The sequence below is a fragment of the Lactuca serriola genome, chromosome 1 (genome assembly GCF_051521515.1).
Source record: "Lactuca serriola cultivar US96UC23 chromosome 1, Lser_US96UC23_V15, whole genome shotgun sequence".
In the NCBI taxonomy this organism is placed as follows: Eukaryota; Viridiplantae; Streptophyta; class Magnoliopsida; order Asterales; family Asteraceae; genus Lactuca; species Lactuca serriola.
The window spans coordinates 71,289,581-71,305,238 of NC_136408.1; the positions used below are offsets into that span (position 1 = coordinate 71,289,581).

Below are 15,658 nucleotides of genomic sequence, written 5' to 3' on the forward strand. Positions count from 1 at the left end.
ACTACAAAGAACCTAGTTCAAAGTACCAAAAACCATTAATCCACCCAAAAACCACACTTTTATCGATCTTCAACAAAAAAAAACCCCACCCCATTGCCCTATTACCTAAACCTAAACATACCTTCTGAACAAAATCACAAAAAACACCCAACTAGCCAACAACAGAATCTTTAGAGCTGTGCACCAAGCTTGCATTCGGTTCATATTTCTCAATAGTCCATGAATAATGACTTTAGACCTTTCACACATGGGGGGATCAACCCATCCGATGAAGCGACAAGCAAAATCCTTCAAAAAGGGGAAAATAACAAATGTTATTTGATTACAAATCAAAATGGGTGCAAACGAATTTATTTACCTTTTTTTAGGGCAAGCATAGAAACGTCTGCTTGGGTTCTTCGGTGTCCATGAGCATTTAACAACATCAGACTTAGCACAAAAACAGAGAATGTGACATCCCCAATTTCTCGGCCAGAAAAGACCGGTTTTTTATGCTTTATTTTAAAATCAGAGTAATCGTTTAAAGAAAATGGTTGCGGAATTTGTTCCCAAAACAAGATATGATAATAACTTATCAAAACATTTCTCAAAGAGAATGTATTTTCATTAAATAATAAAACCTTGAGATGTCATGTTCCGATACAGACCAAAAGCATAAACAATATAACATAGACATTACAACAGTTATTTATAACTACTGATCTATAATCCAAATTCTCTCGTCAAGTCCACCAACTTATACCCTTGTGCCATTACCTGTAATGCAAAGAAAACTGAGTGGGTCAGGCTTGGGAGCCTGGTGAGCATATAGGGTTTTCGACCCACAATAATATAATTATTATATTTAACCATCAAACAATCAACCCAATTACCCATCCCCATTATCTTCTTTATTTCTTAGGATTTTACCCTAAGAATTCAACTACCTGTCATCCATTCATTCCTAAGGATTGACCTAAGGAATTGGCACAATATATATTGCTACATAAGGCGCATCTACCAACATCATCCTTTAAGCGCCTCTGCCAGGATTACATCATACACTATGAGGCGCGACTGCCAGGTTTATGACACTCTCTTTTAGGCGCATCTGCAGACATTATCCTATAAGCGCATCTGCCAGGATTATCCTATAAGCGCATCTGCTAGTATTATGACATTCTCTAATTGGTGCATCTACCAATATTATTCTTAAGCGCATCTGCTAGTATTATGACATCTCTATTTGGCGCATCTGTCTACATTATCCTATAAACGCATCTGCCAGGATTACGACATTCACTACTTGGTGCATCTACCGATATTATTCTTAAGCATCTTTCATACCTCCTCATTTTATCACATACCAACTATCTCATCTACCCATGTTCTACCCAACATATTTGTAGATATAAAATACATATACAGTTTAACTCATTTAAAAACTATATAAAACGTCCATTCCACACTCATCTCAAATAAACAAACAATGTATAAACACATAACACGTATTTCATAGCAAATACTTCATATCTATGCGTTAGAAGAAAGTAACCACACACTCACAAATATAAACAACGATATACTTAATACATTCAAACAATACTTGTATTATTATCGTGTTTATGAAAGGGACTATACACTCACACATATAAACAACTTTATATTATACACATAGCACGTATTTCATAGCAAATACTTAATATTTATGTGTTATAAGAAAGTGACCACACACTCACTTGATCAGAAGATGATCGGACAGCACTACAGCTCTAAGAGTAGTATTCTTCGGTGAAACCGGGATATCTTCACACACCGGGTTTCTCGCAGGCAGAGCTTCGGCTCGGAAACTCTTTTCTTCTCGGGATCTTCGGGCTTCGAGACTCGCTTCGAGTCTCGGGATGATATCGGGGCTTCGGGGGTATTTCTTTGCACGTAAATCGATGCAATACAGGTGAGAGATGAGAGAATGAGTAACCAAACTCGGCTGGCCCTTCAAATGTATTTATATGGAAAAATCTGCCATTGCCACGTCTAGGGGTGGCAATTGATGACACGAAACGACAAAAATACACGACACGAAACGAAATTGGGACAAAACTGAAATTCGAATTCGTGTTCGTGTCGTGTTCGTGTTAAGTGTAAAAAACACGATGTCGTGTCGTGTCGTGTTCGTGTTCAAAATTCGACACGAAATTGACACGATTAAGCATTTGTTTGTCGTGTTTTTTGTGTTTGTCATGTTTGTCGTGTTATATATGATTAAGTATTAATTAAATAAACTAATTTTTATTTTATGTTATCATTGTCGTGTCGTGTTTGTCGTTTTTTAATCGGTTCGTTTTTGTGTTAGTTAAAAAAAACACGACATCGTGTCGTGTTGTGTTCGTGTTACAGAAAACCTTGTCGTGTCGTGTCGTGTCAAACAAAAACACGACACGATGGCCCGATTTGCCACCCCTAGCCACATCGTGGCACCTTTTTCCACGTCGTGAGCTTGGTCGTCACTGCATGCGTCATCGCAAGTTGCATCTGGGGGACTCCCGGAGGTGTTAGAAGACTGGCCACGTCGTGACACTGCTTGCCACGTCGTGGTATCTGACAGTTTTGGGGTTTCGCTCCCCGAACTTCAGAAATTCATAACTTTCGCAAACGAACTCCGTTTTCGACGTTCTTTATATCGACGCGTAGGTGAGATTATGTCTACAACTCTCGTTCAGAATCCATTGGATAATTTTGAATTTATTTTTAATATATTATAAATATATTACTTATATATTATCTTTAGTAGGCCGGGACAGGAAAACTCCGTTCGAAATTCATAACTCCTTCATCTGAACTCCGTTTTCATTTGTCTTTTTATCGTTGGACTACTATCGAATACATCTCCGACTCTCGTTTAGATCACTAAGGATAGATATCTACCTACCTTAAATTCACTATTTACGTTGCGCTGGGTCGTGTTGGTTCTGTCGCGAAACTTCAACAGGTCATAACTTCTTTGTTATAACTCGGATTTTGGCGTTCTTTATATCCACAGACACCTTGTGACATATACTACAACTTGGTTAAGATTAATCCTTCTAAATAATCTTCCATCAAAAAGTCATATTGATGCTTATCGTCTCTAAATTGACTAGCCCAGATCTACGGGCGTTACAGAGAACCATCGTGTGATTAACTGACAAGACGACCATTAACAAAGAGAGATGAGAGAAGGAAGAACAACTTGAAAGTTGCAGAACAATGTTTGGGGAAGAACTTGAACGTTGGGGAAGTCTTTATATATTATTTCATGAATTGTAAAAATGGTCCCTCAAGTAAAAAGACATTTATGCCCTCGTGTGCAATGCACGTGAGGGGTTTAACAGCCACAAACAAACGGTTGTTAACCCCAGGGACTTGTTCCACAAACAAACCTCTCAATAAGGACCATAAATCCAATTTTTAAAAGGTTTGGACCATATCCACAAAAAATGACAAACCACAAGGACCATTTTTGCATTTTTGTCTAGATTCAAGAGCTCAAACAAAGAAATAGAACTTGTCTTTTACAAAATATCGAAATTTGAGAGTTTATGAAAATTTCAAAGTACTTAGAGATGTTTTCTTGATTCAATTTGCTCACACTTGATCTAAAGTGTAAATAGGTTCAAAAGACATCTTTATAGACAATTAAAAGACCTTAGAACCCACTAAAGCCAACAACTTAAAAAACATAAATCCCATCATATGCTCGATAACGGGAGTTTACATGCATTTTTGGGGTTACATCCTTGGTTCTAGAAGCGTACACGTGATATGTGTCAGGGGAATGTTACAACTAGTATTTGTGACATCCTGAGTTTACGGCCAATTAAAACCATTTTTCTCTTTATGATTATTTAAAAAAATATTCTTTTATTAGTGTGAAGTTTGTCCCATAACAATATTAATGTGAAATGATATCAATATCAAAGCATTTCCGAATAAATGATTTTCATTAATGTTTAAAAGTTCGGGATGTTATAACTGATAAATAAACATAAGAATAAAGTAGACCTTACAGGCCTTACAACAATTTATTTAATGGCCTAAAAACTCCTTAAATATCTCGTCAGATTCAAACATCAATATCCTTGTATCTTCGTACTGATACCTGTGATACAAAGAAAAAAAGTGGGTTAGGCTTGAGATCCCAATGAGCATATATGATTTTTAATCAATAATAATATAATTATAATCTTTTACAAATATATTATGCACCAAACAAATAACTCGATTACCCATTCTTATTGTTCTCACTCTTTGATCCTAAAATGATGATCTCGAGGGATCTACCCTAAACGATCACTATAAGTAACGAATAAACAATAATGCTTCGGGGATTCTGTTAGCAATATTTGTCAAATAGGATAGAGTACATGTATGAAGATTCTTTCATTTTCTCTGAAAAGCATGATCATTAACACCTACAGGTGGTAAGATTGCTAGTGTTCCACTAGACTATCTAAAATAGTCAGTGATCGTCATCTATACTCTCATAGATGATTGATCCCAGTAGTATAATAGTACAATGCATGGCCTCTCACCATTATTTTATTTCCCCACAATCCTTCACTACCCAATATAATTTAAATGTGATAAAATAAATATACAAGTAAAATCATATCATTTTATTGCATCTAACACATATATCAAGAACACATATAATAGGCACATATAACATTATCTAATTATTTTGTATATATGTGTAAGATAAATGTAACTATGTACTCACTTGTTAAAAGTGGATGACTTGTGATTAGGTCAGCGCTTTTCCTAACACCTTAGCTTTTCCTTTCAAAAGACCTGAATATTACTAAGTCTTAGACTTATATTTCTCACGACAATAATAACGATAGTCTAAATTCCTCAATAATCTCAATGACTACATCAAAATCTATCAAATAAGGAATAACCAGGTAAGATCATAACGGAAGTAGGGTCATTTTGGTATATAGAGTATACTGTTTAGAAATCTCACCTTACACACCTCACTAAATTTAGCCTAGACATCATAACCGTGAGTATATCAATCAGTATTATGACATTGAATCACTGATAAATCTTTATTTATGGATTCCTAATAACGAATTATGAATATAAATATAAGTTACACTTAAAGCGTAATAAGTGTAGCTTAACTTATAAAGTTTTATGGAAAAAGTCCAAAAAGTTCGCAGGCAGAACTCTGACCCAAAAGCTTCTATTTTTTGGGTTCTCAAATGCCCAAAGCCTTGCTAAAATACCCTACTTACTAAAACAATGGAACTTATGAATATTAGAAATCAGAGAGAAAGAAATTTGGGGTGTGGGAAATGAGAGGCTCTTGGCAACTATTTATAGCTTGATTCGATTAAGGCGCACCACGCCTTGGCTTGGTCGACACAACCATCCTCCAGAAACGTGGCACATGGCAGATGATGGGTGGTGCAACGTCGCCAACACTAGTTAAATCTCTCGATCTTCTAAAAATTGAATCTCTCTCATACGAGCTCCGTTTTTTACGTTCTTTATATCCACACGTGACTATATATGAGTACTACAACTTTCATTTAGATTATGTTGACTAATTCTCACTCCAATTTAAATTTAAAAGTCTATGAAGATTGCACTTCAAAATTCATAACTTCTTCACACGAACCCCATTCTCGAGTGTCTTTATATCGATGGATTGGTATTCACGAGATCTTCAACTCTCGTTTACATTGTTTTGGATAACATCCAACCAACTTTAATTTCGATTTCTGTGTCGCACATTAGTGTGCGGAAACTTCAAAAAATCATAACTTCCTCATATGAAGTCATATTTGAGTGTTCTTTATATGCACGCTCTTGCTTTTATGATTACTACGAATTTCGTTTTTATTACTTAGGCTAATAAGAAACCTTTCTCCGATTCACTTTTTATGACACACATAGTTGTGTTAGGTTGATCGCGAAACTTCGAAGAAACATAACTTCTTCATACGAAATTTGATTTAAGCGTTGCTTATATCCCCGAGATCGTCATTATGACTACCATATCTTTAATTAAGATTATTTATTCTAGATAATCTTCTGATTTAAAATCAAGGGCGGATCTTATATAAGGCTAGGGGGGTTGTGCCCCCCCACCTAATTTTTTTGGCGGAAATAGTCCTTACACTTTAAGATTTATACATATTAGGCCCAAAAATATAAAATTTTGACTATGACCCCCCCCCCCCCCCCCCGTTCACCAACTTTTATACAAATTATATTTTCGCGCCCCCCCCCCCCCCCCAAATGAAAGATCGAAGCTCCGCCACTATTTAAAATGTTAGTTATATTGCTTGTAACGCATACAACAAATAATTATCCTATTCGAGGATTTTAATTATAAATATTTTTACTTATTATATTTTAATGTCTAGCCCAAATTTGTGGGTGTTACAATATCAGAGCCTTGTTTTGAGGGATTTTGATGAAAACTTGTGTGATTTCAAACTTAAACTAAGGATCTGAGAGTTTTTATAGACCGTTTTGAAAAAGAATTAAACTAAAAGAATGAAAGAAGATGTGATGTGTACAGTTAGTCGGAGCTCAACTAAGTGATTCCCAAAATATCCATACATGTTTGATATGTTATTGATGCTATAATATGAATTGTATGCTAGAAATAGGCTAAGGATCTATTTAGGGTTGCATGCTAGAATGTCTGCTTAGGAGGTATGCCTTTGGGATAAATACAAATCTAGCCAAAATCCTTAATAACTTATCAAAAAATAGCCAAATAAAACCACTTAGTCAAAAATATCCCACAAAAGTGTAGTCAACCTACAGTTGACTATTATTTTCTGCAGTTGACTACTCTTTTCCCATAATGGAATACTGTTTCGTGTTTTGTATAATTTTTTTTTTCATTTTTAAGATACAAAACCGTAGCCTACGATTTTAGCAAAAAAAAATACGTTTTTATTTATTTTTTATTTTTTTTAAATATACGGTTTCCTAAAAAAAACTACAGTTTTAAATTTATTTTATTTTATTTTTGTGATATAGACTATAAAAAAGATTGTTTATAATATGTAGAAATTGTTAAAATAATTCTCAAAATAACCTGTAAAAATAATTCTACATTTTATAAACAATTCTCAAAAAATTTAAACAAAATGATTGTTAAAATAATTCTACATATTATAAACAATATTTTTTATAGTCTATATCACAAAAAAAATTAAAAATAATAATAATAAACAAATTTAAAACAGTAGCTTTTTTTGACAAAACAATAGATTTTAACCCCAAAACAATAGATTAAAAAAAACGTATTTTTTCCTGAAACCATACGGTTTGGGAAACCGTAGGTTTTAAAAAACCTACGGTTTGTATCTTAAAAATAATAAAAAAATTATACAAAACACGAAACAATAGACGAATTGGCAAAACAGTAGACGAATATCGAAACCTACGGTTTCGTGGGCTATATTTGGACATTTACTAATTTTTGGCTAAAAATTGCTAATCATTCCCTAATTTGGCTAGTTTAGTAACTGCCCCTATGCCTTTTTGTGCCTGATATATGAACTATTAGAGATGCATGATAGTGTGTAGGCTAAGGATCTTCAGGAATTATGTTTTAGAATTGTCTGATTTTTATGATGCCTTGTTGCATGTTTGATTTGATGCTCGAATGTTTCTTGCTTTGTGCTATGTGAAACCTAAATTGATGTTAATTAACTATTGAGTGAATATGTTAGGTTGCATGATACGAAGATTAAATCGTTTAAGAATGCTTGATTTGGCCTTATTGCACAACTCTTGTTTGAGTTCAACCGTTGTAGTGCATGATCTTTCAGTCGAAGAGTTGTTTAATCTTTGGTGCATGTAAGTGTATTCATAAAATAGTTAATTGACATTAGTAGATGTTTCTTTCATAGATAATAGCAGGATGGGGTGGAAATTCCTAGTGACCTAAGAAAATTGTTAAGGTATGCTAGTAGATACATATGTATGAGAATAACCTAGAAGGATAGTCTAGAAAGATCGATAGTATGTGCTTGTGGGAGCACGTGTATCTGCGATTAGTAGTGATCAAGTGTAGTGGCTTAGGAACCGTGAGACAATTATTGGATGAGTACGGATAGGTGTAGAATGTAGTATAGACCTAATACTATCGGAAGCACAGGATTCGTACGGGGATCAGGAAGAGTTGAAAGGTTACTAAGGAGCTGGTTGCCGATTGATAGTGTGGCATAACATTATGGTTAGTTGTATCCTATTTCCATTTCTATCGATCTTTTGGTATTGATTGCTTGAGATAAGGATGAGTTTGGTAGTTTTTCAGGCCTTAGTGACCATGACAGATTAGGTCTAAATGGTGTCGACTTGTGTGAATTAGCTGATTCTAAGGTATCAAAGGACTTTTTCAAAGTAGTGCTCATTTGATTCGCGTGACTCAAGTAGAAAGTAATTGTGATGAACGACTCGGGGATTGCAGTCTGAGGCTGGGTGGTCGGTCGATGGATGGGAATGTTGTTTTCTACGATGGGTTTATGTTCTTCCAGCCTCCCATGTTCGAAGGAGAAGAGATCAGATTCATACCAGTCGATAGATAGAACAAAGGGATGGTGTTCTCACCATCATTTTTTGCCACTAGGGGTAAAGTACAGTTCACAGTAAATAATTTTTGTCTTTCAGTATAAGGATGTACGAGATTGATTATTCTTTGGTTCGGTGGCCGATGTGGGGATGTGTGAAAAGGAGGGTGTTCACTTTGTCTGTTCTCAGTGAGCGGGAAAGTGGTGTAATTTGAATGATATCATCATCGTTAAGGTCGATTCCAACACGGGTACCTGATGTAGTGTACTCAGATTTGGACGTTTTTTACTGTATGGAACCACTACAAACATGTTGGTTGTATGTTTTTTTCTTTTCCATTTTTCGTTATCTTTCACAAGACAAAACTCAACAAATGTGAAAGGCTTATTGTTTTCTTTTTTGTACACTTTTAGTGCTTTCTTGAAAATCACATCATCACTTTCTCCGCTTTGTAATTGATGTTTCATATTGTTATATAAATCATTAAACAACATGACTTCCTTATTTGTCTTCCCCCATTTGGAATTCACTTGGTCTTTCGTATAGTATTCCTTTTGCTTCATTTGTTTGTGGAAACGTTTAAAAACTTGCTCCAAAAATATTCATGTTTTTTTGTCGTTATGCACTTTCACCTCTTTCGATATATCGACCCATGCATGTGCCAATGTCGTCACTTTTAGCGGTTCTCAAGGTTTACTCAGGGCCGTCACTTTTCTTTTAGGTACCCCGTTATGTTGAGTTTCCCAAACGAATTCGGGTTCAGATTCGATTTCTAATTGATTTTGGCGAACAAATTTAGGTTAACTTTGAGACACAAAATCGAAGAGACTAAACACGGTTTGATATTTAAATTGTGGTTGTGGTTGTGGATATGGTTTTGGATGATACGATAGCATACCGCCATAATGGTAGACAGGTGACGGATAGAGTTGGTGTTGTCATTCAAGCTTATAGACTATGACTTTATTTTAGCAATCACTTTTTAAGATAGTCTCATCCCAGCGAGACATGTCAGTAGCTCATAAAATGGACTTTAGTATCTAGACAATATATGATATATTTGTCGATTAAATGAAAATGTTAAGGTGTTTTTTATGGGAGTTTTTTTTGGTTGTTTTGAGTGCTTGAAGAAGAGGTGATTTTGAATTCTAATAAGATGGAAGTAATATAAAAGAGAGATATAATAAATATTTTTAGGTGGTAAGATTGGATGGTTAAAGTTATTATTTATAATGTAATAAAAATAAGATTTGAATTACAAAAACGGTCAAAATGGTTTAAAAGATGAAAGAAAGTGAAATGAAAAGATAGTGGTTATGGTAAAGGGAAACCGAGCTCGGCTTAGGCCACACACCATGGGCGGTGTGCGTCATGGCTTAGCTAGTAAACCGTGGTGTGTGTCACGACTAGTCTCTTCAATCTTACACAAATTAGATACTTTCTGGAAATGCATCTTGACAAGCGAAACAGATTAGTTACTTTGTGTAAAATAAATTGAAAAAATGAATTGTTATTTTTTTTTACCATAATATTAACTAAATTATTCGCAGGCTAAAAATTATATATTTATATTAAACTCAAACAAATTATACATCATTATAATAAATTTATTAAATTTAAAGATTATAAAATCGACAAAATTAGGTTATTTGAAAATTGTATCGGTCTAGGTGGCGTTTGGTTCGCAGAATGCTTTTGAAGGAATAAGAATTTGTTAAGGAATTGGAATCAAATTCCATATTTTGTTTGGTTGGCAGGAATGAAACTTGAATCCAGTTTCATATTATGTTTGGTTGGCAGAAAATGGAACTGAAATAATATAAAATGACAAAATTGTCCTTTTCTTTACTTATTTTTACTTTGTTTTATAACTTATACGTAAAAATATATTATATAAATTATAAAATTAGTAATTGTGATGGCGACAGATGTGATAGTGGTAGTGGCAGAGGTGGTGGCGGTAGTAATTTTGATGGTGATGGTGATGGTGGCAGTCATGAGTAGTGGCGGAGGTGGTGGGTGGTGTAGTGGTGGAGGTGGAAATGGTGGTAGTAACAGTGATGGTGATAAAGGTGGTGGCGAAGGTGTTTGTGGTGGTGGTGGCGGAGGTGATGGTGTCAGTGATGGCATGGTCGTAGTGGTGGAGGTGGAAGGTAGTGTAGTGGTATAGGAGGTGACGGTGGTGATGGTGGGTGGTGGTGGTAAGGGTGGTGTGTAGCGGGTGGTGACAACGGTGATGTGTGGTGGTGGAAGTGGTGGTGTTTGTGGCGGAGGTAGTGATAGCGGTGGCAGTGGTCGATGACGATGCTAGTGGGTGGAAGGTGGTGGTCGTAGAGGTGCCAGAGGTGGTGGTAGTGGTGATGATGGTGTGTAGCGGTGGTGGTGGCATTGTGTAGAGGTGGTGCTGGGTGGTGGCGGTGGTGGCAACAGAGGTGTTTCATATGTAGTGTTGAAAGTAAAATGGGTAATATGATAACATTCAATATTCTCATTTAAAAAGAATTTTAATTTTTTAAGTTTTTGGATGAAATTTATTTTCCTTCAGTTTGAAGGAAAATTTGACTCATTTAGGAATCCAATTCCTCATGAAAGTTTGAACCAAACAAAGAAAAGTGATGAAATTAGATTCCAATTTCAATGGATTCTAGCGAACCAAACGACACGTAAAGTTTCATTTTTTCTTCCTTCAAAATCATTAAGATATCGTTTTCATTTGTTTTTCTAATTTTTTTAATGGGTCATGTTTTATCTCATCTCAAATATTAAATAAACAATACCTCATAATCGCGTTTATTTACAATTGCACTTATAAAGTGAGATATTAAATGGAAAGAAGGAATTGGGGCCTAATATTGGTCCTTGATTACGAAGAGTGTACATCACCTAATTTGTGAGCTTATATATGAACCACAAATAAAATCAAAGTTGATAAGGATCCAACTAATCATTATTTTAAAAAATCATCAAATACATAATTAACTTCCCACTTTTCTCATTTTTAAGATATGACCCATTAATTATTTTCATATTAATGTCATTTGGTTATATGTTAGAGAGTCTATCTCAATTGGACTTATGATTTGTGTGAGGTTGTAATAGCGTCACATTAGAACGTAATTTCAAGTTGACAAAATACATTTTTAAAGGGTAGGATAGGGGTGTCAGAATTTGATAAAAGGGGTGATAACAAAATCACAATTTCTCATGTGATATATCGGATTAATTAGACATTTATTTATGAAAATCGGCACTGTATATCGGATTTCAAATTTGTTTTTAAAATTCTAAAGTTTTTTTTTTCAAATTCCGAAACTTCAGTCCGGAATTCTGAAATATCAGTCTGAAATGTACTTTTTTGTCAGAAGAAATTATTTATTTTCTTAATCTAGAATACTTATTCCGGACTAAATGGTTATATTTGCCAAAAAAAAGTTGTTACTTTCTTCAAATATATATTACATTATGGTTAGATTACTCAATTCCCTTTATTGCATATTAATATGATTTAATTGTATGTTAGAGAGTCCATCTCATTTGGCATACCACATTGGTTTTTATGAGTTTGTTATAATTACATACATTTACTATACGTAAGTATACATTATTAATCTGATGTGGTTATTTTCCACATGATTCAAACACCAAATAGTGGCCCAAATCCAATGTTGTCACATCTATTTTATACCGATGATGTCATTTTCATGGGTAAATGGCTTTCCTCAAAATTTCACAATCTTCCAGAGGATTCTATCGTGTTTTCATTTGGCGTCTGGATTTAAAGTCAATTTCTCAAAAAATAGAGTGTTTGGGGTTTATATAAAGAATCCACTGTATTAATAATATATATGTTGCATGATTTGGTGAAAATAAGCTTGAGAAATTGTAGTACTATAGATGCACATGAATAATCTTTTCATATCATGTATTTACATACAAAAAAATGATACATTCTTGAATTCAAGCTGTGTCAACTAGCCAACTCTATGTGCTCTCAAAATCTTTGCTAGAATTTGTTAGATTACATAAAAATTATCGAAAATTTTGCTTGTATACTTTACAAAGATCATGAATAATGATCTTAAAACAAACAAAAAAAGTGGAACTTTTCTATCAAGAAACTGGAAATCCCTCTCTAAGTCCAATTTTCAAGCTGTTCTTTTGTTCTTTCCTTCCAACAGTTCCACTTCCATTTTGCATCATTGCAACAAACTCATTGTAATCAATATGCCCATCCTACATATAACAAAGTCAAAGTCAAAGTCAAAAATTAATAAGTAAGATCATGAAAACTTACGTTGTTCAAATCAGCTTCTTGGATAATTTCTTCCACTTGTGCATCATCTATTCCCAATTCTTTACACGATTGTTGGATTTCATTCAAAGTTATATAACCACTTCCATCTTTATCAAAATATGAAAAAGCACCATATAAATTATCTTCCCTTTCAACTTTATTGAAATGCAAAGTTGCAGCTACAAATTCTTCATAGTCGATGCTACCATTGTTGTCAATATCCGCCTATGTTTTTCAATTTCATGCATCCATAACGAAAATTTTATATAAAACCGAATGAATTCAAACCATTTAACCACTTATATACTTACAGCATGCATTAGGTCATGAATTTCAGACTCTTCAAGCTTAGCACCATAACTTTTTAATCCATCTTTGAGCTCTTCAAAAGTGATGTATCCACTGTTGTCTGTATCTATCATCTTAAACATTTGTTTTAAACCAGCAATCTCTTCTTCTGAAAGTCTTGATGCAATCACCTGAAACCCGAAAAATAACTTCAGAGTTTGACCAAAGTCAAAGAAACTTTTGAATCTTGAAAAACCCGAAAGGACTATTTTACCCTAAGAGCAAGTTTTTTAAGCTTGTTCATGGCAGAAAACCGAGTCAAGTGAGTCAACACTGCAGAGTCAAGAGGCTTATCTGGAGCAACACCATCAACACTGATCCAAGGGTGGCCTATCAAGAACAAGAATTTGAATGAAAAATGATAAATAAATAAATAAAAAGAGGAAAATGGAGAAGAGAAACTTACAAAGAACTTCATGAGCAGTTATCCGTTTTTTACGATCTCTAACAAGCATTTTTTTAACTAAATCTTTAGCACTTTCTGATATTTTAGGCCATGGATCAATACTGAAGTCAACTTTACCATTCAAAACCTCTTCAAATATATCATTCTCAGATTCTGTAACCAAAGGGCAAAAGTGACAATTCACAACCACAAATTCACAATCCAAGAAAATCAAAACTTACCTGCCCAAAATGGAGGGACCCCACAAAGAAGAACATAAATAATCACACCTGCACTCCAAATATCAGCTTCTTGACCATAATCTTTAAGCAAAACTTCAGGTGCAACATAATAAGGGCTTCCAACCACATCTGTAAAAACTTGTCCAGGTTTAAAGAAAGTCGATAATCCAAAATCTATGGACTTCATAATTGAATCTTCATGGTTATCAACAAATAGAAAGTTTTCAGGTTTAAGGTCTCTATGCATTACACCAAGAGAATGACAAGCTTCAATCACACTAACAATGGTTTTCGCAAGATCAGCTGCCTTTCTTTCTGAATAATGACCTTTTTCTATAATTCTATCAAACAATTCACCTCCACCACAAAGTTCCATAACTAAATAAACTGATACTGCATCTTCATAAGCTCCTTTGATTGAAACTACATTCGGGTGTCCTGATATATGATGCATGATTTCAATTTCTCTTCTAACATCTTCCACATCTTCATCTGTGAGGAGTTTTCTTTTTGCAATTGCTTTACAAGCAAACTCTTTGTTGGTTGACTTCTCTTTGCAAAGATATGTTGTGCCAAATTGACCATTGCCTAGTTTCTTACCCAAAAGGTATAAATCTTTTAGATTCCCGGATTTGGTTTTTAAGACACGATTGGTTTGAAGCCCTACACTTAACAATCTTTTCACTTCTTGAGGCTTTTTGACAGATTGTGTGTGTTTGCTTTGTTGCTTCGCTAATGAAACTTTTCTGGATGGCTTTGTCTCTACTTTGATTTCTTGTTTAGATTCGTGTTCGTGTTCATGATCTTTTTCTGTGATTATGTCATGTTGTGGAGGTGTTTGTTGAGTGGGTGGAGGATCTTTAGATTGTGATTGATTGTCTGCTAAATCCGGTTCAATCTTGGGTGGAGGCTGTGATTGACGCCAGCATAAACCCTTTAAGCAATTACCCATCTAAATCTAACCCAGTTTTATCCAAAAGGTAGAGAGATGCATACTATGACCTTTCAAATTCAAGTATCGACGCACTTACCACTTTTAGAAAAGGATGCAGTGAATATGAAATTTAAACAAACAGTTGGTGTGCAAAACCCCCCAAACGAATAAAGCCCTATTATGTTCAATCAATCCTGTTACGAAATGTCAACAATTTTTTTTTGGTATGAAGCAACAGATCAAAAAAGGAATAAGCTTTACCCACAAAGTTTTCCAAGAGCAGGATTATTTCCACGAAAATCACAAAAAAGAACCCGAATCTGAGAATATTTAGGTGAATATAATGTGCATTTGATGGAAAAAGAACACAGGATTGCAGGGTATGATCGAAAAGTTATGTTGATATGGTTTTATCAGGTTCTTATAAGAAAAGCTTAGAAAAGGGAATGTGTGTCGTTATTCGTAGATATAACTTTTTGGAATTTGAACATCGCTCGTCTAGTCTCCATTTTGCAGATTTCGATGCGCAGCTATGGCGGAAAGGATTGAGAAGACAGAGGGCGGTGGACGTCGGAGGAATGGCCAAAGGGGGGGGGGGGGGGGGGGGGGGGGGCGTGATGGGTTTTTCTGTTGCAACTTTCAACTTTCAGACCGTTTTTATGAAAATATTAGCATGCTCGAAACGTAAAGTTTCAATTCTAAAGGCTTAAATCTGATAGTTTTGAATTTAACAGGGCAAGACAACTGATTATTTGATAATGTTGGTATTAATTTTTTAATCGTTATGGCATCGTAAACAATAAAAAAGTGATTGCAAAAATAATTATGAAATTGTTTGTGCTTTACAATAATTGCCACTTGCATTTTTATGCTCTCTCAAATAATGGCTGCAT

General features: G+C 34.6%; 1 protein-coding gene across 1 annotated transcript; it reads right to left on the minus strand.

Moving 5' to 3' along the window:
- Nucleotides 1-12,442: 12,442 nt before the first annotated feature.
- Nucleotides 12,443-15,354, minus strand: LOC145091880 (calcium-dependent protein kinase 26-like). The gene is made up of 6 exons (XM_079029704.1): nt 13,832-15,354; nt 13,611-13,763; nt 13,419-13,534; nt 13,168-13,335; nt 12,857-13,081; nt 12,443-12,795 (listed from the first exon to the last, which is right to left on the minus strand). Exons 1-6 carry the CDS (start codon nt 14,781-14,783, stop codon nt 12,673-12,675), a joined length of 1,737 nt encoding a protein of 578 aa, XP_078885830.1. The 5' UTR covers nt 14,784-15,354; the 3' UTR covers nt 12,443-12,672.
- Nucleotides 15,355-15,658: the final 304 nt, after the last annotated feature.

Excerpts from the sequence above, each read along its gene's own strand:
- LOC145091880 (XM_079029704.1), bottom strand. The coding sequence starts at position 14,783 with ATGGGTAATTGCTTAAAGGGTTTATGCTGGCGTCAATCACAGCCTCCA. Across the intron at positions 13,336-13,418 it reads TTAAAAAACTTGCTCTTAGG|GTGATTGCATCAAGACTTTC; the intron begins GTAAAATAGTCC and ends TTCGGGTTTCAG. Across the intron at positions 13,082-13,167 it reads TTCATGACCTAATGCATGCT|GCGGATATTGACAACAATGG; the intron begins GTAAGTATATAA and ends TGAAAAACATAG.